The following is a 25,916-nucleotide window of genomic DNA, read 5'->3' on the forward strand; positions in this document are numbered from 1 at the left end:
AATGGATTGATATGCCAAGTGGTTCCGGTTTAATAAAAGAATCACCATGGTAATTTTGCATAGCTAGGCCATCCGTACAATTCAAGAAAATATATGCTATATTAAAAGCTAAACTTGTTTTAGGGACCTATACATTAGGCAAAAAAAACAACAAATTCAAATTATTTAGATGATTTGAAAAATTCGAATCTTAGTGTGAAAGTGTTCGAAACATTAAATGTCTGATTCATGCAGGCCTGTTATTTGTACCAAGTACATATCATATATGGATTCTAGGTATTTCATTTTCAAAGCATTTTAACTGAGTTGCGCTATTATTATATTTACCGCTATTGTGAAACCGATAAATCAGTTTTCCCTGGCAAGTTGATCACTTGTATCTGGTATCTGCGTCAGTCCCAAGACCCTCATATCTGTATCGTTTCGCTTACCCCCTCTATAAATCCGCAATCGGGGCCTTCGGAGGCATCCCCGGGCCATAAACAACCACCGACGCGTATGTAAGTGGGCGAGAACACAGAAATAGTTCAAGTGCCTACTTTCGGCAAGCCAAAGCACTTAGTCGTGTTGCACCGCCCACTCTCTACCCACTCCGCCCACTGCCCACCCCACTTTCACCCCACTTTCACCCCTTTCCAACCACCCATCACCCACTCCACATTCAGTCATGCCACATTGCATCTATCCGCGATTTTCGCAATGAGTTTCACTTAACTTTTGCGTCACTTAAATGTAATTTGTGGAACTTTTTGGCGCAGCCTTAGGGCTCCGTGTGTGTATGAGTGTGAGTGTGTGTGTGTGAGTGGGCGTGGGCTTGGCATTTTCGAGGGGGGTTTTTGGGGGGCTCTTGTTGCCCATTCGATTGCATTCGCTGGCGGCATCGCTTCGTTCGCCACTTTTGAGTGCATTTCAGTGTAATCAAGCGCCCACTTCAGGAGTCTTTCCCCCATCCCCCCATCCCCCCCATCCCCCCCAGCCCACACCCCTGGAAAACCCCCTTTTCTGTTGCCGTTCCATGCTTTTTAGCATTTCATCATTTGTTGCCAGCTTTTGCCTGCCAACAACACAATTTTCTCCATCTCTCTCTCCATTTTTTATTCAGCATTTCGATTTCGTGAGCCTACATACACTGAACAAAATTACGTGGGGCAGGGGCGCCAGCCCTTATGCATTGTTTTTTATATTTTCGCCACCCCTTTTTGGCGCCTCGCTGTGTGTTTGAGTGGCCTTTTAATGCAGCCGCTTAGCGCGCGTGTTGCAACTCAAGAGTCGAGTTGTTGCTGTTGCGTTGTTGCTGCCACCGTTGTTTGCTGTTTACCCTGCTGTTGGCAGCGATATTCATTATTTATTTCACTGACCCCGTTGCCGTACCGCCTGGTCCATGCCCTGACCCAATTTTCCGCCTCCAGATGCAGTCCAGCCACAAAAAAAAAACCAAAGTTTTCCTTTTTGATCAAACAGAAGGTCCGCTCAAGTCGGATAATGATTTCCATTGACCCAAGGAAGGAGGCTGGAATAATAAGGAACTTTCAATGCTATCCAGGTCGAATCTTAGAAATCACTAATATTCCATTTAAAACAGGATTGACAGTTATTAAACTCTCTAGGAATCTCAATAGCACAGCAATAAAAACATAAAAATCATATCTTTAGGTATAAGCTATAAAAAACTCGTTATAAATATAACAATGACCTTACCATTAAGAAATTATAGTCCTGTAAGGAAACAAATAATTCAGGAATCCTCCAGGAAATCAATCAATCTTAAGCAAAACACAGAATATGATCCTAGGAAATTCCCCGATTCATTTTATACCCGAGTGATATTTTAGCTGGTTTCCAATTAAAAAAGAACTCCAAGGACCTAAGCTAAACTCACTTATTTGGAAACAACCATTCCGTTAAACACAATTCGCTGTTAAAAAGGACTAAATGAAATGATTAAGGGGAGTGCTGCGATAGGAGTAAGGAACGAAAAGAGTTTAAAACCCATTGAAGAGGTAGTAAAATCTGGTGGCAATTGAGGACTTTCAAGTTCCAAGGAGTCATTCAGCGGGAATTAGGGGGAGAGAGAAAATTGGATTGGATGGACAGCATCAAATTGAGTGGAAGATATTGTATTAGGCGGGATAACACGAGGACGGGACATGTCCTGGTGTGGAATTGGGATGAGGACTGGGGCTTCTGGGTGATTACAAAGGCAGCAGGAGGACTTAGCAGTGCTCCAGGACAGCCGAAGTCAGAAATGAGCAGAATGAAATCCAACTGAATTCATCCATCCTTCCCGCTCTTTGTCATTCGCTGCCCGGGGCCAACGAGGTCCTTCCTGGGACAATTACAAAATTTAGATTATGTTTTCGTTTTTTTTCACTCTTATTCTTTCTTTTTTTTTGTTCTGTTCTTGCCACAAACAATGCAGCTTAAATGCTGGGGCAGGAACAGAGGCGTCGGCGGTGGGGGGGCCGCTGCTGATTGACAGGAAACAACGCCAACAAGTTGTTGACTGCCACTGCCACACAAAAAGGGGGCGGCCGCAAGGGCGGAAGAGGGGGCGTGGCAGGAGCAGCTGTTGCCCGAGAGTTGGTGCTGAATTAACTTGCATTGTATAGGGGCAGACAAAACCCTGGACGATGGCAAAAGTTGGAGGCAAGAGACAGTGGAATATATATGTGGAATATATATATAGTGAAGGAGAGGTAGGGGTTGGCAGGGTAATTCAGGGGGTCGGCAACTTATGCAGCGAAATGTTTGCCATTGTGTGACGGCGTTTAAAGCAAGCCCCCTCCAGAACATCCCAACTTTTCGACGACCCTGCCTTCCGCCTGCCTGGCCAACATATATTCCACTGCATCTCGGAAGTTCGCACACTTCTGCTTTCAAAGCACACACACAATTCACTTCTTCGTAACCTGCACTGCGAACAATTTTTAATGGAAGTATCTCACATCATTCACTAAATATTTCATTAAAATGTCATGGTTTACATTTAGACAATGACTTTTAAATATACCTTTCTTTTTAGCTTACAAAAATTACTTGAACATATTTTGATATTGTAGTTTAACCCTATTTCTATAAAAGCTAACAAATTGGGTTTCGTAATGCAGAGTCTTGAGGATCTTGCGCACCGCTAGTTTTTCCAGCGAGCATAACGCTAAAACCTGCCTAGCCCACATTTTAATATTATATTGTTCTGATTATAAATACCCATCTACGTTCCATAAATTGTTTAACTCGGACCATTCGTTTAAAAGTTATAAGCAACTAAAGTATGCCATCTCGGAAACAGCCGATTTGCTGCATGCATATCTCCATCTCCCTTGCACTATCGTTAGCTAAGTAATGGGTATCTAATAGTCGAGGTCGTTGACTATAGCGTTCTCTCTTGTTAAATCTCTTATATTAAGTGAGCCACTTTTTTTTTTTGAATATGCAATTTATCAAGCTAAGAACTTATGTTCACTGTATTCTGAAAATTGGTTTCTGTTTATTAATTACATTTTCATACACTTGTGAACTTTTTTTTCTCCGTGTGGCCACATTGATGCTCGGATGCAGGATGCAGTGCAGCTTGGCAGCCTGGCAGCCAGGCAGCCTAGCCTCCTGGAGATAGCTGGCCAATCCGCCGTCCTCGACGACGGGCCACCCTTCCTCCAAGGACTCTTCTTTCAATGGCCTCTCACTTGGATGGACTGGCGGAGGAGGCGGTCGGGTGGCCAGGTGGCCAGGTGGGAAAGTTCTGCTCCTGCTCCCTGGCCAGGTGCTGTTGCCACTGTTGTGCGGAAACACTACAAGGATAATGGCAGCGGCAACAACAACGGGATCCGTGCAACAATGAGTGGCTGCCTCGGCAGCGGCGTCGCTGCCATGTTGCAAAAGTAATTCAATTTGACTTTTTGTTTTGAAGCTGTCGAGTGGCCCAGGGGATGGGGTGTGGGATGTGGGGTTCATAGGGGATGCAGGATGCAGGATGCGGGAAGGGATGCTGCAGTGCTCAAGGATTGCCAAGAACAACGCCAGCTGGCCGAGAAAGTTTTCGGGGGCGGGCAGGAAAAGTCAGGTGGGGCTGGGGGGGTGTGGCATGTCGGCCATGACGGTGTATAAGCTGCTGCACTCTCGACGGGCTGCCAGAGTGGTCGAGAGGGCGTCAATTGATTTAGCCATTGAGTTATTGCCGAGTTGCTTTCCCACCTCCACTTCCGTTTCCTCCCACGCCCACCTCCCTCCCCCCCCCCCCCCCCTCCAAGGACAACCGAGGCAGCTGAGAAGACCCTGAAACATCCTGCGATATCCTAAACAAATAATGTCAAGCAGGAAGAGGCATGACCAAAATGTTTTAATAATTTTGGGTCAAGTTATTCTAACCCACAATGTTCTTAAAATACCCCGAAATAAAGCTGACATTGGCAGATTCTAAGTTTCTTTAGGGTTGTTTGTGAAAGAAGTAAGTAATATGAGAAACATCTTCCAGAAATATTTGATTTGTATACCCAAGATGTAATAAAAAATATTTGTGTTATTTTCTCGAAGTCCTCAAAGAAATAATCTCCATGATTATTTATTAATATTATAGTTTATATGATCTTTTTTGCTTTCTTTAAAAGCGAAACTATATAATTTAATTTAAGCTTTGCAATCCATAAATTATAAATATGTTGCCTGATATTATTATTTATTTCATTTAATGCAAGGAAACTTTAAAATTATTTCGCAAGAGCATGCGGCTTAATGTAAGACATTAATTGAAGCTTTAAAAACATTTGTTTGAATCCCAGTCTTGAAACTATGCAATTAATGTTCGAATCTGTTGCACATGGCCATTTCAATAAGGCATTATGCTCCAATAGCCTGTACTACAAAGAGCAAAAGCAAAATCAGAATCCAAGCCAAAAACAAAGACCTGCCATATGGCGCCGCAGTCTATCATTCGGAAAGGCAAATCACAGCTGGCACCATATTAATTAAATAATAATTTCAGCAATTTGGCTTTGATTACATTTACCCAACCCCCTGAGCCGCAAAACGACTGCGCCAAATGGTATCCAAAGACACCTTAAGTGAGTCCTCCCCTGTCGACGGATGCGGAGCCGGTCCCCTGGGGCAAAATATGATTTGTGGTCAAGACGGGCGACGAAAATGAAGAAGCCATAAGCCAAATTAACAATTAAAGTGAGCCAGACCAGATACCAGATACCAGGGACCAGAAAACCCGGAGCCAAGGCCCAAAAGCGGAGGTGCTGACAAACAAACTGGGAACTGGGAACTGTGAGATGGGAGATGGGAAATGGGACTGGAACCCAGTGGATAAACCGGAGTGAGTGACGGACCAAACAAACAATGAGCCAAGATACAATATACATGTTTCGGGACTTGTTTGTGGGAGATGGTGTACATCTACCACAGAGAAAAAAAACATAACAATTTTATAATATATCAAAGTGATACTAGATACTTGATATTAAAAAATTCTCTTATAAAATCAAATTGATAAAATTTCATTATAATATTAAATTGTTACTGATGTTATTTTTGCTTATCTGTACACTCTGAAAAAAAAACACCGTGCTAAAATCAAGTACAAACTGTCTTGATTTAAGAAGGATTTTATGCTTAACATTTCAAGACGTTCGTACTGGAAAGCTCTTTAATTGAGCACAATTTTGATTTACACAACGATTAACTCTAAAAATACCCAACAATTTATTCTGAAAGTGCTCAGTATATAAAGCGCATAAAATACACGGTGTTAATGCCCGTAAGATGAATGTCATTTATATGTAATTTTATTCATTTTCAGTTTCCAATTCTTATTCCTCTTACTAGCACACAATTAAAACCCAATTTTAATTTACAATATATGCATATGGGTTCTAGAATTATTCGTCTTTGAATAATGCTTGCAATTTTCTTACTGTATTTATAAATCGTAATTATTTTAAGTAGAACATTACTAGATTTAAGAACAAATCATTCTTGATTGGACACCGAAAGGTTCTCAAAAACGTACTGAATTCGATAATTTTCTGTCTAAAAAATGTTCTTAAGATCGGGATTTTTGATACTTTGCGAAGTTTTGACTCTGAAAATTCTTGATTTAAGCACGAAATACTTGGTTTTTTTCTGAGTGTATTCTATATATCTTCACTGGCCGACGGGCAGTACAACTGTTGGGCCCTGATTGCTGAAGTTTGGAGTTCGGTGTTGGTGTTTTTGGTGTGGCGGGAAGCGCATAATAGTTCCTGGGATTCCGGAAGGACACGCCACACTTTCGGATCTCAGAGTCAGCCTTGAGCACTCGAGTTTTGAGTTCTGAGTCCTGAGTACTGAGTACTGGGTACCGAGTGCGCTGCCTGCGGAGGCAGTAAATTGCATTTAAAATGCCATAAATTAAGAGACAACAACTGACGATGCTGAGGTCGGGCCATTGCAGTTTCCACTTTTCGTGTGGGCGGCTATTAAAATGCATTAAAATTGTTTTTAATGTCAGCTGCATAGAGGCACAAACACACACACACACACATGTAAGCGACACCGGTTAAAGGTCACTAAAAACACACACGCACACGTGCGTTAAAAAAATTATTTTTGAAAAAATAAGCACAAAGAGCTGCGACCTCGCTCCCCCGCAGCACCCCCCCCTTTCCCACCTCTTGCTAATCCAATTTGTCATAATTAAATTACTTTAAGCCACTTTCCACTTGCCAGGACGCTTTTTCCACCCCGCCCCCCCCCCCCCCCCCCTCTGGCTTTCCACTCTTGAAAAGTTTTGGAGGCCGCACTTAGCGCGCGCATAAACCTCAATTAAATGCTCGCCCCGAACAAAGGCGAAACGGAGCGGGAAAATGCGGAAATTGTGGGAAATATGGAGGGGGAAAAAAGAAATGGGGAAAGTCCGCGGGGGTGGTGGAAAAGTGCAGCATGCTCTCGGGCGCATTAATATCGAATGAGAAATAATTACAAGTGCTTAACCAGGCGATTTCGATGCTCATTACACTGCACTTGCTGGCCGGTCATAGCCCACCCCCCTACGCCCCCTCCACAGCCACGCCCCCGTTTTCCCGCCCACAGCAGCCACACAGAGAGAGAGAAAGAGAGATAAACGCTGAAGCACATACATTAACATTTATTAATACGCCGTTAACTGACACCGGCAATAAAATGCAGAGTGCCACCCCTTTAGAAAATCGTGGGGGTTGCGAAAACGGTAGGGATTGTCCGGAAAATGGTGTGCAGGTGGAAAAACGTCAGGCAAGCGAGATGATGCAAGTCATTCAGCGTCATCAAAATGTAACTCGGAAAAGATTTCAGCTCAGAAGATAAATATTCCAAGAAACAAACTACATACACAGAAAAAATTCTGATTTTCTCATCTGAGTTGAAAACGTACATTTTATGTACAAATAAACTAATGAGTATTTTTGACCAAAATCTGAATCCCAAAAATAAACGACCTACCCCCTTACAAAAAATGAAAAAATTTGTCAAAAAATAAATCTTTCTTAAAGTGATAGGGATCGATAGGAATTGAAGCAAGCTGCTCAAAACTGTCGGTCTTTTAGCTGTACGCCTTGATTTGGCTAAACTACGACTGAAAAACCACTAAAAAAGGAGTATTTTTGACCAAAATCTGAATCCCAAAAAAAACCGAGCTAACCCCTTACAAAAAATGAAAAAATTTGTCAAAAAATAAATTTTCCTTAAAATGATGGGGATCGATAGCAATTGAAGCAAGCTGCTCAAAACTGTCGGTCTTTTAGCTGTACGCCTTGATTTGGCTAAACTACGACTGAAAAACCACTAAAAAATGAGTATTTTTGACCAAAATCTGAATCTCAAAAATAAACGACCTACCCCCTTACAAAAAATGAAAAAATTTGTCAAAAAATAAATCTTTCTTAAAGTGATAGGGATCGATAGGAATTGAAGCAAGCTGCTCAAAACTGTCGGTCTTTTAGCTGTACGCCTTGATTTGGCTAAACTACGACTGAAAAACCACTAAAAAATTAGTATTTTTGACCAAAATCTGAATCTCGAAAATAAACGACCTACCCCCTTACAAAAAATGAAAAAATTTGTCAAAAAATAAATCTTTCTTAAAGTGATAGGGATCGATAGGAATTGAAGCAAGCTGCTCAAAACTGTCGGTCTTTTAGCTGTACGCCTTGATTTGGCTAAACTACGACTGAAATACCACTAAAAAATGAGTATTTTTGACCAAAATCTGAATCTCAAAAATAAACGACCTACCCCCTTACAAAAAATGAAAAAATTTGTCAAAAAATAAATCTTTCTTAAAGTGATAGGGATCGATAGGAATTGAAGCAAGCTGCTCAAAACTGTCGGTCTTTTAGCTGTACGCCTTGATTTGGCTAAACTACGACTGAAAAACCACTAAAAAATTAGTATTTTTGACCAAAATCTGAATCTCAAAAATAAACGACCTACCCCCTTACAAAAAATGAAAAAATTTGTCAAAAAATAAATCTTTCTTAAAGTGATAGGGATCGATAGGAATTGAAGCAAGCTGCTCAAAACTGTCGGTCTTTTAGCTGTACGCCTTGATTTGGCTAAACTGCGGCTGAAAAACCACTAAAAAATGAGTATTTTTGACCAAAATCTGAATCTCGAAAATAAACGACCTACCCCCTTACAAAAAATGAAAAAATTTGTCAAAAAATAAATCTTTCTTAAAGTGATAGGGATCGATAGGAATTGAAGCAAGCTGCTCAAAACTGTCGGTCTTTTAGCTGTACGCCTTGATTTGGCTAAACTACGACTGAAAAACCACTAAAAAATTAGTATTTTTGACCAAAATCTGAATCTCAAAAATAAACGACCTACCCCCTTACAAAAAATGAAAAAATTTGTCAAAAAATAAATCTTTCTTAAAGTGATGGGGATCGATAGCAATTGAAGCAAGCTGCTCAAAACTGTCGGTCTTTTAGCTGTACGCCTTGATTTGGCTAAACTACGACTGAAAAACCACTAAAAAATGAGTATTTTTGACCAAAATCTGAATCTCGAAAATAAACGACCTACCCCCTTACAAAAAATGAAAAAATTTGTCAAAAAATAAATCTTTCTTAAAGTGATAGGGATCGATAGCAATTGAAGCAAGCAGCTCAAAACTGTCGGTCTTTTAGCTGTACGCCTTGATTTGGCTAAACTACGACTGAAAAACCACTAAAAAATGAGTATTTTTGACCAAAATCTGAATCTCAAAAAAAACCGAGCTACCCCCTTACAAAAAATGAAAAAATTTGTCAAAAAATAAATCTTTCTAAAAGTGATGGGGATCGATAGCAATTGAAGCAAGCTGCTCAAAACTGTCGGTCTTTTCGCTGTACGCCTTGATTTGGCTAAACTACGACTGAAAAACCACAAAAAAATGAGTATTTTTGACCAAAATTTGAATCCCAAAAAAAACCGAGCTACCCCCTTACAAAAAATGAAAAAATTTGTCAAAAAATAAATCTTTCTTAAAATGATAGGGATCGATAGCAATTGAAGCAAGCTGCTCAAAACTGTCGGTCTTTTAGCTGTACGCCTTGATTTGGCTAAACTACGACTGAAATACCACTAAAAAATGAGTATTTTTGACCAAAATCTGAATCTCAAAAATAAACGACCTACCCCCTTACAAAAAATGAAAAAATTTGTCAAAAATAAATCTTTCTTAAACTGATAGGGATCGATAGCAATTGAAGCAAGCTGCTCAAAACTGTCGGTCCTTCAGCTGTACGCCTTGATTTGGCTGAACTACGACTGAAAAACCACAAAAAAAGGAGTATTTTTGACCAAAATTTGAATCCCAAAAAAAACCGAGCTACCCCCTTACAAAAAATGAAAAAATTTGTCAAAAAATAAATCTTTCTAAAAGTGATGGGGATCGATAGCAATTGAAGCAAGCTGCTCAAAACTGTCGGTCTTTTCGCTGTACGCCTTGATTTGGCTAAACTACGACTGAAAAACCACAAAAAAATGAGTATTTTTGACCAAAATTTGAATCCCAAAAAAAACCGAGCTACCCCCTTACAAAAAATGAAAAAATTTGTCAAAAAATAAATCTTTCTTAAAATGATAGGGATCGATAGCAATTGAAGCAAGCTGCTCAAAACTGTCGGTCTTTTAGCTGTACGCCTTGATTTGGCTAAACTGCGCCTGAAAAACCACTAAAAAATTAGTATTTTTGACCAAAATCTGAATCTCAAAAATAAACCCTTACAAAAAATGAAAAAATTTGTCAAAAAATAAATCTTTCTTGAAATGATAGGGATCGATAGCAATTGAAGCAAGCTGCTCAAAACTGTCGGTCTTTTAGCTGTACGCCTTGATTTGGCTAAACTGCGCCTGAAAAACCACTAAAAAATTAGTATTTTTGACCAAAATCTGAATCTCAAAAATAAACCCTTACAAAAAATGAAAAAATTTGTCAAAAAATAAATCTTTCTAAAAGTGATGGGGATCGATAGCAATTGAAGCAAGCTGCCCAAAACTGTAGGTCTTTTAGCTGTACGCCTTGATTTGGCTAAACTACGACCGAAAAACCACTAAAAAATTAGCATTTTCAACCAAAATTTGAATCCCAAAAAAAACCGTTAATCCCCTTACAAAAAATGAAAAAATTTGTCAAAAAATACATCTTCCTTAAAATGATAGGGATCGATAGCAATTGAAGCAAGCTGCTCAAAACTGTCGGTTTTTTAGCTGTACGCCTTGATTGGACTAAACTACTATTGAAAAACCACTAAAAAATGCGATTTTTTGACCAAAATCTGAATCCCAAAAAAAACCGAGCTACCCCTTACAAAAAATGAAAAAATTTGTCTAAAAATAAATCTTCCTTAAAATGATAGGGATCGATAGCAATTGAAGCAAGCTGCTCAAAACTGTAGGTCTTTTAGCTGTACGCCTTTATTTGGATAAACTACGACTGAAAAACCAATAAAAAATGAGCATTTTTGACCAAAATTTGAATCCCAAAAAAAAACCGAGCTACCCCCTTACAAAAAATGAAAAAATTTGTCAAAAAATAAATCTTCCTTAAAATGATAGGGATCGATAGCAATTGAAGCAAGCTGCTCAAAACTGTAGGTCTTTTAGCTGTACGCCTTGATTTGGCTAAACTACGACCGAAAAACCACTAAAAAATGAGATTTTTCGACCAAAATTTGAATCCCAAAAAAAACCGGCTACCCCCTTACAAAAAATGAAAAAATTTGTCAAAAAATAAATCTTTCTAAAAGTGATGGGGATCGATAGCAATTGAAGCAAGCTGCTCAAAACTGTCGGTCTTTTCGCTGTACGCCTTGATTTGGCTAAACTACGACTGAAAAACCACAAAAAAATGAGTATTTTTGACCAAAATTTGAATCCCAAAAAAAACCGAGCTACCCCCTTACAAAAAATGAAAAAATTTGTCAAAAATAAATCTTTCTTAAAATGATAGGGATCGATAGCAATTGAAGCAAGCTGCTCAAAACTGTCGGTCTTTTAGCTGTACGCCTTGATTTGGCTAAACTGCGCCTGAAAAACCACTAAAAAATTAGTATTTTTGACCAAAATCTGAATCTCAAAAATAAACGACCTACTCCCTTACAAAAAATGAAAAAATTTGTCAAAAAATAAATCTTTCTAAAAGTGATGGGGATCGATAGCAATTGAAGCAAGCTGCTCAAAACTGTCGGTCTTTTAGCTGTACGCCTTGATTTGGCTAAACTGCGCCTGAAAAACCACTAAAAAATTAGTATTTTTGACCAAAATCTGAATCTCAAAAATAAACGACCTACCCCCTTACAAAAAATGAAAAAATTTGTCAAAAAATAAATCTTTCTAAAAGTGATGGGGATCGATAGCAATTGAAGCAAGCTGCCCAAAACTGTAGGTCTTTTAGCTGTACGCCTTGATTTGGCTAAACTACGACCGAAAAACCACTAAAAAATTAGCATTTTCGACCAAAATTTGAATCCCAAAAAAAACCGTTAACCCCCTTACAAAAAATGAAAAAATTTGTCTAAAAATAAATCTTCCTTAAAATGATAGGGATCGATAGCAATTGAAGCAAGCTGCTCAAAACTGTAGGTCTTTTAGCTGTACGCCTTGATTTGGCTAAACTACGACTGAAAAACCACTAAAAAATTACATTTTTTGACCAAAATCTGAATCTCAAAAATAGACGACCTACCCCCTTACAAAAAATGAAAAAATTTGTCAAAAAATAAATCTTTCTTAAAATGATAGGGATCGATAGCAATTGAAGCAAGCTGCTCAAAACTGTAGGTCTTTTAGCTGTACGCCTTGATTTGGCTAAACTACGACTGAAAAACCACTAAAAAATTACATTTTTTGACCAAAATCTGAATCTCAAAAATAGACGACCTACCCCCTTACAAAAAATGAAAAAATTTGTCAAAAAATAAATCTTTCTTAAAATGATAGGGATCGATAGCAATTGAAGCAAGCTGCTCAAAACTGTCGGTCTTATAGCTGTACGCCTTGATTTGGCTAAACTGCGCCTGAAAAACCACTAAAAAATTTGTATTTTTGACCAAAATCTGAATCTCAAAAATAAACGACCTACCCCCTTACAAAAAATGAAAAAATTTGTCAAAAAATAAATCTTTCTTAAAATGATAGGGATCGATAGCAATTGAAGCAAGCTGCTCAAAACTGTCGGTCTTTTAGCTGTACGCCTTGATTTGGCTAAACTGCGCCTGAAAAACCACTAAAAAATTAGTATTTTTGACCAAAATCTGAATCTCAAAAATAAACCCTTACAAAAAATGAAAAAATTTGTCAAAAAATAAATCTTTCTAAAAGTGATGGGGATCGATAGCAATTGAAGCAAGCTGCCCAAAACTGTAGGTCTTTTAGCTGTACGCCTTGATTTGGCTAAACTACGACCGAAAAACCACTAAAAAATTAGCATTTTCGACCAAAATTTGAATCCCAAAAAAAACCGTTAATCCCCTTACAAAAATGAAAAAATTTGTCAAAAAATACATCTTCCTTAAAATGATAGGGATCGATAGCAATTGAAGCAAGCTGCTCAAAACTGTCGGTTTTTTAGCTGTACGCCTTGATTGGACTAAACTACTATTGAAAAACCACTAAAAAATGCGATTTTTTGACCAAAATCTGAATCCCAAAAAAAACCGAGCTACCCTTTACAAAAAATGAAAAAATTTGTCTAAAAATAAATCTTCCTTAAAATGATAGGGATCGATAGCAATTGAAGCAAGCTGCTCAAAACTGTAGGTCTTTTAGCTGTACGCCTTTATTTGGATAAACTACGACTGAAAAACCAATAAAAAATGAGCATTTTTGACCAAAATTTGAATCCCAAAAAAAAACCGAGCTACCCCCTTACAAAAAATGAAAAAATTTGTCAAAAAATAAATCTTCCTTAAAATGATAGGGATCGATAGCAATTGAAGCAAGCTGCTCAAAACTGTAGGTCTTTTAGCTGTACGCCTTGATTTGGCTAAACTACGACCGAAAAACCACTAAAAAATGAGATTTTTCGACCAAAATTTGAATCCCAAAAAAAACCGGCTACCCCCTAAAAAAATGGAAATATTTGTCAAAAAATAAATCTTTCTAAAAGTGATGGGGATCGATAGCAATTGAAGCAAGCTGCTCAAAACTGTCGGTCTTTTCGCTGTACGCCTTGATTTGGCTAAACTACGACTGAAAAACCACAAAAAAATGAGTATTTTTGACCAAAATTTGAATCCCAAAAAAAACCGAGCTACCCCCTTACAAAAAATGAAAAAATTTGTCAAAAAATAAATCTTTCTTAAAATGATAGGGATCGATAGCAATTGAAGCAAGCTGCTCAAAACTGTCGGTCTTTTAGCTGTACGCCTTGATTTGGCTAAACTGCGCCTGAAAAACCACTAAAAAATTAGTATTTTTGACCAAAATCTGAATCTCAAAAATAAACGACCTACTCCCTTACAAAAAATGAAAAAATTTGTCAAAAAATAAATCTTTCTAAAAGTGATGGGGATCGATAGCAATTGAAGCAAGCTGCTCAAAACTGTCGGTCTTTTAGCTGTACGCCTTGATTTGGCTAAACTGCGCCTGAAAAACCACTAAAAAATTAGTATTTTTGACCAAAATCTGAATCTCAAAAATAAACGACCTACCCCCTTACAAAAAATGAAAAAATTTGTCAAAAAATAAATCTTTCTAAAAGTGATGATTTGGCTAAACTACGACCGAAAAACCACTAAAAAATGAGATTTTTCGACCAAAATTTGAATCCCAAAAAAAACCGGCTACCCCCTTACAAAAAATGAAAAAATTTGTCAAAAAATAAATCTTTCTAAAAGTGATGGGGATCGATAGCAATTGAAGCAAGCTGCTCAAAACTGTCGGTCTTTTCGCTGTACGCCTTGATTTGGCTAAACTACGACTGAAAAACCACAAAAAAATGAGTATTTTTGACCAAAATTTGAATCCCAAAAAAAACCGAGCTACCCCCTTACAAAAAATGAAAAAATTTGTCAAAAAATAAATCTTTCTTAAAATGATAGGGATCGATAGCAATTGAAGCAAGCTGCTCAAAACTGTCGGTCTTTTAGCTGTACGCCTTGATTTGGCTAAACTGCGCCTGAAAAACCACTAAAAAATTAGTATTTTTGACCAAAATCTGAATCTCAAAAATAAACGACCTACTCCCTTACAAAAAATGAAAAAATTTGTCAAAAAATAAATCTTTCTAAAAGTGATGGGGATCGATAGCAATTGAAGCAAGCTGCTCAAAACTGTCGGTCTTTTAGCTGTACGCCTTGATTTGGCTAAACTGCGCCTGAAAAACCACTAAAAAATTAGTATTTTTGACCAAAATCTGAATCTCAAAAATAAACGACCTACCCCCTTACAAAAAATGAAAAAATTTGTCAAAAAATAAATCTTTCTAAAAGTGATGGGGATCGATAGCAATTGAAGCAAGCTGCTCAAAACTGTAGGTCTTTTAGCTGTACGCCTTTATTTGGATAAACTACGACTGAAAAACCAATAAAAAATGAGCATTTTTGACCAAAATTTGAATCCCAAAAAAAAACCGAGCTACCCCCTTACAAAAAATGAAAAAATTTGTCAAAAAATAAATCTTCCTTAAAATGATAGGGATCGATAGCAATTGAAGCAAGCTGCTCAAAACTGTAGGTCTTTTAGCTGTACGCCTTGATTTGGCTAAACTACGACCGAAAAACCACTAAAAAATGAGATTTTTCGACCAAAATTTGAATCCCAAAAAAAACCGAGCTACCCCCTTACAAAAAATGAAAAAATTTGTCAAAAAATAAATCTTTCTTAAAATGATAAGGATCGATAGCAATTGAAGCAAGCTGCTCAAAACTGTCGGTCTTTTAGCTGTACGCCTTGATTTGGCTAAACTGCGCCTGAAAAACCACTAAAAAATTAGTATTTTTGACCAAAATCTGAATCTCAAAAATAAACGACCTACCCCCTTACAAAAAATGAAAAAATTTGTCAAAAAATAAATCTTTCTAAAAGTGATGGGGATCGATAGCAATTGAAGCAAGCTGCCCAAAACTGTAGGTCTTTTAGCTGTACGCCTTGATTTGGCTAAACTACGACCGAAAAACCACTAAAAAATTAGCATTTTCGACCAAAATTTGAATCCCAAAAAAAACCGTTAACCCCCTTACAAAAAATGAAAAAATTTGTCAAAAAATACATCTTCCTTAAAATGATAGGGATCGATAGCAATTGAAGCAAGCTGCTCAAAACTGTCGGTTTTTTAGCTGTACGCCTTGATTGGACTAAACTACTATTGAAAAACCACTAAAAAATGCGATTTTTTGACCAAAATCTGAATCCCAAAAAAAACCGAGCTACCCCTTACAAAAAATGAAAAAATTTGTCTAAAAATAAATCTTCCTTAAAATGATAGGGATCGATAGCAATTGAAGCAAGCTGCTCAAAACTGTAGGTCTTTTAGCTGTACGCCTTTATTTGGATAAACTACGACTGAAAAACCAATAAAAAATGAGCATTTTTGACCAAAATTTGAATCCCAAAAAAAAACCGAGCTACCTCCTTACAAAAAATGAAAAAATTTGTCAAAAAATAAATCTTCCTTAAAATGATAGGGATCGATAGCAATTGAAGCAAGCTGCTCAAAACTGTAGGTCTTTTAGCTGTACGCCTTGATTTGGCTAAACTACGACCGAAAAACCACTAAAAAATGAGATTTTTCGACCAAAACTTGAATCCCAAAGAAAACCGAGCTACCCCCTTACAAAAAATGAAAAAATTTGTCAAAAAATAAATCTTCCTTAAAATGATAGGGATCGATAGCAATTGAAGCAAGCTGCTCAAAACTGTAGGTCTTTTAGCTGTACGCCTTGATTTGGCTAAACTACGACCGAAAAACCACTAAAAAATGAGATTTTTCGACCAAAATTTGAATCACAAAAAAAACCGAGCTACCCCCTTACAAAAAATGAAAAAATGTATCAAAAAATAAATCTTCCTTAAAATGATGGGGATCGATAGCAATTGAAGCAAGCTGCTCAAAACTGTAGGTCTTTTAGCTGTACGCCTTTATTTGGCTAAACTACGACTGAAAAACCACTAAAAAATGAGCATTTTTGACCAAAATTTGAATCCCAAAAAAAACCGAGCTACCCCCTTACAAAAAATGAAAAAATTTGTCAAAAAATAAATCTTCCTTAAAGTGATAGGGATCAATAGCAATTGAAGCAAGTTGCTCAAAACTGTCGGTGTTTTAGCTGTACGCCTTGATTTGGCTAAACTACGACTGAAAAACCACTAAAAAATGAGTCATACTCGTTAAATAAACTCAATTTAACTTTTCTCTTTTCACCATTTCGTTCTTATATTGATACCAAAATGTACTTACACGGTTTTTAAGAACGAATGTTCTCAATTCAAGAACAATGTTCTTAGATAGTTTTCTCTGTGTAGACCATATGTTTCTATTAAAATAAATATAAATATAAATATAAATATAAATAAATAAATAAAATATAAAATTATGTAAAATAACCTAAGACTTTATATACATTTTATTAGTTTTCACTTTTTACTGCAAGTTTAAAAACCCAAAAAGGCATTTAAAAAAAAAAAAAACTTCTTCATCTTATAAATATTTTTTTAATTATTGTGCACTTTAGCCAAAAGCTTAAAACTTAAGGTACAGGGAGGAATCGGCCATAGTTGCAAAGACTTTATAACATAGTGTGGTGTAATGCCCTTATGCAGCTGCTGTTGAAGTTTATTACTCATACGCAGTGTTGCCCACTGCTTGCTCCACTTTATTACTAATACGCAATGTGGGCTTCTCCCTCTTTTACAGCTTGTCTATCATTAAAATCAATGAGAAACCGACAGTCATTAAAAACATATCAAGCTGGTGTACATTATTTTGTTTCCCGAACATTTTTGGCTTTTAATGCATTTCCTAATTTTGGTTTTCGACGATACTATTTTAGTGAATCAGTATTTAATTGTCGAACATGGCTGAAGAAATTAGATTTTAATTGGACAAAATATAGGGATGATTAATTCACTCGTCAATGGAAAATGACAATGTTTTTGGCTTACAAATATGTGTATGCAACTTGGTTTTATGTTGCAGCTAACAGGAAATGACTCGAATGTAATGATGATTGACTAATTGGCCAATGACAAATGACCGAGCATAATTTGAGAGTATATTTGTGCAATTATGATGATGACTTTTGATGACCAGTCAATGAATTGAGGGAAACCGCAAGACAAAGTTAGAAAATTTGTAAATCAGTTGGGAAAAGTAGAAGACTTTGAATAAAATGCAATTAAATTGCAAATTTTCCATTCCCCATTTCCAAGGAAAAGCAGCTTAATGAGCCTGGTAAAATTTTGCAAAAACATATTGTGTTTGCCAAAATATCATCCTTTGTATGCAACTTAAATGTGCAACGAGCGTAAAAATTCAAGCCTCATCAGCTTAGCGCTTAGTGCGGCCATTTACCCGGAAAATCTCTGGTAATTGGAAAAAAATCAATTAATTGGAATCGTGCATAATGAATGTTGGGCAAACGTGTTTACAAGCCCGAAAAAGCAAACAAACCGATTTCCGATGACAAAATTACTCATTTACAATGCAATTTTGAGGCTGAATATGCGAAGAATCTGGGTTGTACATGGGTCTATATACCGGGTGTATATATACGAGTATATCATGTATATTACATAGTATCCTCGTTGCCTTTGTTCCAATGGGCAGTAAATCATTGACCGAAATTGGTGCGCTTCAGTGGAGAGCTGGCCAAACACGACGTAAATTAATAAATATTAAAATGTCCAGCCATGTCCTGGAACTCCACCCCATCTCCGTCCTCCTGCTCCATTTTTCTCCCCTGCGCTGACTTACTCAACTGGCACTTGAAAATGAACAAAGCGATATAAAGCACAAAACACTCAGCCACAGAGGACAGGGAGAAATGGGTGGTAGATAGAGCAAACAAACTTCTGAGCCATTACACAACAAAATGGCGTTAACAGGGCAGCAAAAATGGCGAAAAACAGGATGGTATCGCACCGGTGATATCCTTGTGGGATTCACCATTTAGTTGGGTACTCCCCGTCCACAGCGGTGCCGAAAATACCCAGCCGGAATGCCATGCCGAAACAATATATAAACAACAATTCAAATGCAGAAAACACTCGCCAACACACCCACACACACACACGCTGCACGTATTGAAATAATATTTTTACATTTCATGTTGCCAAATGGTTTATCCAGCAGCAGCCAGCAGACGGAAGTGAAAACTCTCTAGCGGCGGCGGATGATAAACAAAAAAAAAAAGGAAAGTGCAGAAAAAGCAAGTGCAACCACAGATGGACAGCAAAAGCAAAGCCAAAGGCACCACGGGGAACCGCCCAGAAATATGCAATGATAATCAGAAAAGCAAACAAGATGTGGGGACGACCACGACGACGGCTCCATGAGGGCCATCAGGATCAGGATCAGCATTTGCATCCGCATCCACATCCACATCCACATCCTCGTCCGCATCCACGTTCACATCCACATCCACATCCACATCCTCGTCCGCTTCCACATCCACATCCACATCAACGTCAACATCAGGAGGTGAAATGCTGTTGGTTTTCCCATTGGTTGCTGATGCTCCTGATTTCCGAGCTCATCCGCTTCTGTTTGCCAGTCAATCAATGCACAGGGAGCACTGTGGCAGCACCACCGAACCACTGTACCCACTGAACCACCGAACCACTGAACCACCATACATATGTGTGGCTTTTGGCCCACCCTCAACCACACGGTCAGTGCTAATTGTGATGCATTAATTGGCCAGGCCAAGCACAGCCACATTATTTAGATGCATTTCTAAAGCCAATTGTGCTAACTAGCTTTTTGGCCAAGGGTGAGGCCCCTGGAATGTCAACAGGTCAATATGGAGATGTGGAGAATAAAGGGTAGAATAACTGTTAGGCTAGAGATATGTACTCCATAATTCATAGTATTTAAATAGACTCTGTAAATACTGTCCAGAGCAGAGTTGTCTAAGCAATCGATAGCATTATCGATACTATCGATGATTTTGCAATTTAGTAAACATCATCAATATGGGACAATTACTTTAACAGAAGATATTTTTCTATATATGTGTAATATGATTCATAAGGTTCCCACTCTAAAAATATTTTGTTTTTCTTATTTGTTATTTGTTTTCCTTCATGTTTGTATATAGATAGTGGCTACTATCGATAGCCCAAAACAATTGAGGATGCCCCCGTCTATGTTTTCCCAACTCTAGTCAATATTATACATTAGAAAGTACCAAAAAAGATAAGCACTAGATACATTACAACTAATTTCTGCCAATAAATTCATAATTGCGTAATAAGAGCTGTGGAAACTCCTAATTATTCCCAAAAAAAATCCAATCAAATTAGCTGCTGCTGCGCTTTTATTTCCTTGACCTGTATTATTTATGAGCTTCTCGCTTACCACTTCACTTCACTATTTATTTATTTATTTACATGCAACATTTCAATTAAATTTCAATTTATTTCTGCAAGCTCATTGATTATGCATGACAATTAATTTTATGCAATTTTCAGTACGCAATATTTTCAATTAGTCTGTGGGCCTGGCGGAAGGTGAGGTGGGGAGCTGGCGACCTGGAGGACTAGACAGCATAATATGCTAACTATGTGCCGCACACACTCGTTGTAATTGATACAGGGCCAGAGATTGGATGGCTTCAGTTCCATGGAAAAGGATTATACGTACATACGGATATATGGAGGGGACATCCGAGCGGGGGATAATACCAAAACAGAGGCAGGCATATATGTATATCGAATGTCCGAGGAACAGACAATTAGTTGCTCATGTGACAAATGCAAGGCCAGGGAAAATAAAGTGGCAGTGGGCCCACAAACAAAGGAGGCAAAAACATCGAGCGAGGTATGGGGATGGCATCTAAAATTGCATTTAAATAATGAAAAAGGCTTAAACAAAAGGCCGGTCGGACAATGGCAAACTGCAGCCAAATGGCCAGCAAAATGGAAAGGAAGGAAGCGAACGAAGGTTGAATGGTAGGAAGGAAGGAAGGAAGCAACTTGGCTCAAATCAAGAACATGTAAATACAGTCAGGCCAACGTTTGACGCTTGGCTAGCCACTGTCCAAACTACCCGATCCCCAATCCTTGACCCCTGACCCCTCGTTCTATCTATTTCAAGAAGAGAATTGTAAATTACAGTTGCATTCATTCATTGGGTAAATATTCTTCTCCTCTTTTTTTAGGCCGCCTGGGGATTCATGAATAAATGATAGCTCAACTCTACTCCTACACACTTTGTCATCGGATAAACCATCTATATATGTATACATATATTGTGTGTGTGTGTGCTGGGGGAAATTTGAGACTCACCTCATTAGCACTTTGTTTGCTCCGGCCACGAGGCGTATGCGTAATATGCGACACCACTCCGCCGAACACCGAAAGCGATGCAAATAAGAAGCTAATTAGGCGCTGATTGATGCCTCTTCACATGGCCTCTGGGCAGTTCACCACCTACACAATATGGTAATGAATGCTGGAGTATTGGCTAATGGGAACGGGGGCATCAGAAATGTCCCGAAAAGATAGCCAAATGCTGTCAAGCGGAGTTGCATAACCATTTCTGCCGGGGGAGGGGGGCGGTGGAAAACCGCAGAGAGCAGGCGACTGGAACTAAGCGCCTTAAGGCAGCTTTCCCCCTTTCGCCGCTACCCTCTACGATTTTCCAACTGCCAGTTTTCCTCAGCTGCCAGTTGTCAATTGTCAGTTGTCAGTTGTCACTTGGCTGCCTCATGTGGCCTGCTAATGCGATGCGTTGCGTTGCGACGCGCATCTGAATGATGCAGCAACTGTAAATGCCAACTATGTTGCAAGCTGGGGAAACTGGAAAACTGGGAAACTGGCAGGGCCAGATAGGCAGATTCGGATTTGGATCCAAAGAGAGAAAGACGCAGGGGCAGAGGCAGGCGAATCCCACTAATTGCCACCGAACGGAGGCCAGACGGAGTCGCCACCCATGAGATCGCGTTAGTTAGGTTGTGTTGGGCTAGGAGGAGCTTAAAACCTATGGTCCTTGGGCTATGACGAACGAAAGCCTTTAAGCGAAATGCTGAAAACGCACTCTAGCGTTCATGGAAGATGGTTCCATCAATATATGAGGCAGCATTATCATTGAGACCTGTTATGTTAGGAAGCATCACTTCATCTCGTCTTAAAAAATAGCTATGTACAATAGCTAGAAAATATTAAAATATAGGGATTCATTTATTTAAAAGTTAAGAAACCCTACATTGAAAAATCTTTAACAAATCATTAGCCTTTTAACAGCCAACCCACTTTAACTTCTTTAAATTGTCTATCAAAAGTAACTAAGTCATCTTGTAAATACTATGATATTCCAGATGAAAGGCCCAGCAACTATGTATCTTAAGCAATGAACATTTCATAAGATATTTATACCGATGTTTGGGACTTTAAGCCTATATACTCGTATGACATTTTAAAATTTTTCCAGGGAAGTTACCTGAATCTATGTAATCTGTTGTAAAGAAGACTGTTATATCAGGAGTACATTTCAGATTGCAAATTTATTGATCAGATTTGGTCATTAAAATCAATCATTCTTAATGAACTCCATTTTAGTGCTGGTCAAGGCACATCCATTTGCGTTCCCACTGAGTTCCCCCGATCTCGCCAGAGGATAATGTCCCGGATGGCCCTAAGCATGGAGCGGAACTTGGTGCGCTCCCAGTGGATGTTATCGCTGCCGCGCTCCAGAAGGATCCTGATCATCTGATCCATGCCGTGCATATCCTGTAGGATCTCCTTGAAGTAATTGCTAAAAAAGTCCAGTTCCTGGGCAGTAGACAGCCGTTCGACCAGCGGCCTCAAGAGATTCACAATCTTGTTGGTGGAGTTGCTGCAGCTTTGGATTCGATGGGGACACAAAGTAAAGGAGTTATCATTATCATTTCTAGTTTTCTCCTTCTCTTTCACTTACTAGTTGCGTATGTACTGCATGTTGGTGGCCACATACTTCATGGCCAGCCCATAACCCACGCTATTGGAAACCACCGCATTGAAGGTTCGCCTGGCGTTGTGCCTGCGAATGCCCACACTCTCAAAGGTCCATTTGAGGACCCTTTTCAGGGCGAAAGCGTTGCGGGAACAGGCCAGAGCGGTCAGGAGGGACTCCTGCTCGGCGGCGAAGTTCGAGTTATAGTACATCGACTCCACGGCTTCCCGTTCCGCTTCCGTTCCAAACTTGACCGCCGTGCAGAAGACCGTCTCACGCTCCTGAATGGTCATCCAGCCGGCCTTCGCCGGCGTCCCCTTCTCGAACTCCCGGCGGGCCAGGCTCACGCAGGAGGGCACCTCGTACTGACAGGCCAGCTGGAGGATCACCGGGCGGTGGGTCATGTTCCCGGAGGAGTTGGACAGGTACAGGGAGAGTACCCGCTTGAACTGACGCTCCAGCAGGAGGCGCATATAACTCTGGGGACAGGGCGATTGAGTGAAAAACCATCTTCAAACCCTTTTTCAAGAGCAGCGAACACACCTTATAAACGCGGTAGTTGTGATCCCTCTTGGCCACATTATTAATCCGCTCGAAGTTGACCAGCGTGGCAGCCCAGACCACGTACTCATCCTCGTGCTCGAGATAACCGAGAATACCCAGGGCCATCGGGTAGTCCATGATGCCACTCCAGGCCAGGTTGAACAAGTCATCGACCAATTGGGCTCGGTGCACACGGTGGATGAGGCGGAATTTCTTTGGATCGGAGAGCGTTTTGTTGAGCAGCTGCCAGTTGCGCAGGTCATAGTTCACGCGAAAAGGAGCCGAGTGCTGGACATTGAGCAGTAGCCACTCCCCTGGGGACGATACCACCTTCTCCAGCAGAACGGTTGGGACCCCAATCCCCCGGCTGGGGTAGATCGGGCAGGTGAGCCAGCGGCTGGCGGTGGAGCTGTCCAACTGCAGGCAACTGGGACAGGTGTAGGTTAGCGGTACCCACCAGCAGGGATTCTTGGCCGCCCGGTGCTTGAACTGCGGACTGATGAAGAAACGATCCTGCCGCACCAGAGCCGAATGGTTTTTGTAGTTCCTGGTGACCTTGAGCAGGGGATATCCCGGCTGCCGCAACCAGGACTCCATGGTACGGGTGATGTTCAGACCCTTGCCCAAACGCCCATTGCGATCCACCTGCATCTGCAGGATGTCCCAGAAATCCGAGGAGGTGGCACTTCGATTGGCATAAATCACCAGATAGCGACGCACAGCCGCCAGCCACGCCTCCTCGCCCATGATGCGGTGCAGCATGTCGAAGAGCACGGCGGCCTTGCGCTCACCAATCTCATTGTAGGCCGACCAAATGTCCGTCTCATCGGCCACCATGTGGGCCACCAGATCGGTGTTCACATGGGCATCGTGATCGAGCACCTCCAGGTAGAGTCGCAGGGCATGCCGCTCCTTGTAGTCCCACTCCGGACGCAGGGCGTGCACTCCAAAACGTGAGAGATACAAAGCGAAGGCGTTCTTCAGCCAGACCTCGTGCCACCAGACCACGGACACCAGGTTGCCGAACCACTGGTGTACCACCATCACCGCCACCGCACGTGCCACGCCCTGCTGATCGGCCATCGAACTCAGCTCGCTGTCGTACAGGATGGCCTCCTCCGCGAAGGTGGGGAGGCCCCAGTTCTCATTGGCTCGGTAGGCGAAGTTCGGCAGGGCCTGCAGGTCGATCTTCCTCAGCTTCAGAGTGCTGTTGAAGAGCTGCTCGTAGAAGGAGAGTAGCGGCGCCACCAGCATGTTAGCAAACTCCGTCTGCGACAGGGCATCTGGACGGGCCCACGTGCTGATCGGACAGCCTGGGCGCTCCTTGGACGTGAAGCCCGGCCTCTCGAACTTGGTGATCGAGAAGGCCACCAGGTACGACTGGATCGGATGGCTCTCAACGAACTGCGTCCACACGAAGTCGGTTAGGCTGGCGCTTTGGGTGGGATGTAAGGCATTTAATTTGAAAATCCTACTATCGCAACATCAGTTATTTTCGTTACACAATAAGCATTTTAAAAGAGATATGCTCGTTTTTAAATGATTTTAAGTCCAAAAGAGCTTAAAAAAAATACCTCGAATTCTTTAGAGCTTGGAACAACAAATTTGCTATGTTCCACTTTAGTAATTTTAGAATTTGGTCATTGCTAAATTAAGGATTTAAGTTCATAGCAAGGAGACTGTGAATTCTTTACAACTTGGAACAACATACAACATTTAAATATCGCACTGTACAAATCTGTGAGGCCAATCCCAATCACTAAAACCACCAGAGCACTAACTGTTAAAACAAAAAGACCGCGAATTCTTTAGAGTTTGGATAAGCCTTAAAAATATTGATTGAAAAAATTGCAAATGAAAAAACACTACTCACTGGCGGATGGTCCGCTTGACGGGCATGTTGGACAGGGCGCGGTACTCATGTGGATGGGCCAGGTTGATCTCAAACGGGGTCCTGAAAATGGGATCGTCGAAGCAGGGAAATGCCTCGCGAGCGTGATTCGGCTCGAATTGGGTGGCCGCCAGCCACTGGGCGAGTGTGGTGTTCTGGTCCACGTAGTTGCTGCTGTAGAACCCATTGTTGTCGTTTCTCAAAACACTTGTGAATGAAATTTTTAGTGTGTATGTGGTGTTGACCGTGAGGGTGCTCTTCAAATAGACAGTCAGCCGGCTGAGTTGGGTGCTTAAATTTATATGGCTGACCCCCACGGATCTGCCACCCTTCGCCACTAAGCTCACGCCCTTCTGCTTACGAATCTCCAGATCGCGGGAGTTGAGCACCAGTTTCTTGGTGGGTCGCTCCGATCGCAGGTCAATGAGAACCGTTCCGCCGAAGGGCTGATAGGGCTGGTTGATCCGCGTCACGATGTCCAAACGATATCGCAGTGGCACTACCCACCTCGGCAGGCGGCTGCCATCGGATAGACCTTCCAGCGACCCAAACAAGGTCGTGAGTACTGTCAGGTAGACCAAGTGCATGACTGCGTAGAACTCAAGCTGCCTTAGTTTGTTTCGATTCGGGACAGAGGTGTGTCCAATCGGCCATTCGATTCGTCAGGCCCCTTAAACGCATACCGTTTTGATACCCCATATTTCTTGATTACTACCTCTGTAATGGCTTATAAAAATATTACACACCGATCACAAAAATGATTTCTAGTAATTTAAACTATTCATAGAAATTGCTTAGAATGTTAAAAGCTTAGGTAATTCGTTATTGTTTTGAAGGGAATTACTTCGAATAAAGGTTAACAAGCATTGTAATGTCCAATAACAGATATGC

The 25,916-nt window shown here is 40.2% G+C and overlaps 2 protein-coding genes across 2 annotated transcripts in view; both read right to left on the reverse strand.

The window, feature by feature from the left end:
- Positions 1 to 25,916, reverse strand: part of X11Lbeta — a 127,692-nt gene that overhangs the window by 62,969 nt on the left and 38,807 nt on the right. The gene's annotated exons all lie outside the window — the stretch shown is intronic.
- On the reverse strand, positions 22,145 to 25,627 carry LOC108019077 (thyrotropin-releasing hormone-degrading ectoenzyme). The gene is made up of 4 exons (XM_017086739.4): positions 25,008 to 25,627; positions 23,135 to 24,569; positions 22,577 to 23,070; positions 22,145 to 22,501 (listed from the first exon to the last, which is right to left on the reverse strand). The coding sequence occupies exons 1-4, from the start codon at positions 25,610 to 25,612 to the stop codon at positions 22,225 to 22,227; spliced, it is 2,811 nt and encodes a 936-aa protein (XP_016942228.2). The 5' UTR covers positions 25,613 to 25,627; the 3' UTR covers positions 22,145 to 22,224.

This window comes from Drosophila suzukii, chromosome X (assembly GCF_043229965.1).
Source record: "Drosophila suzukii chromosome X, CBGP_Dsuzu_IsoJpt1.0, whole genome shotgun sequence".
Lineage (NCBI taxonomy): Eukaryota > Metazoa > Arthropoda > Insecta > Diptera > Drosophilidae > Drosophila > Drosophila suzukii.

Coding starts and splice junctions, on each gene's coding strand:
- LOC108019077 (XM_017086739.4), bottom strand. CDS start 25,612: ATGCACTTGGTCTACCTGACAGTACTCACGACCTTGTTTGGGTCGCTG. Junction 24,570..25,007: donor GTCAAGCGGACCATCCGCCA/GTGAGTAGTGTT, acceptor TCCCACCCAAAG/CGCCAGCCTAACCGACTTCG. Junction 22,502..22,576: donor ATGCAGTACATACGCAACTA/GTAAGTGAAAGA, acceptor TCGAATCCAAAG/CTGCAGCAACTCCACCAACA.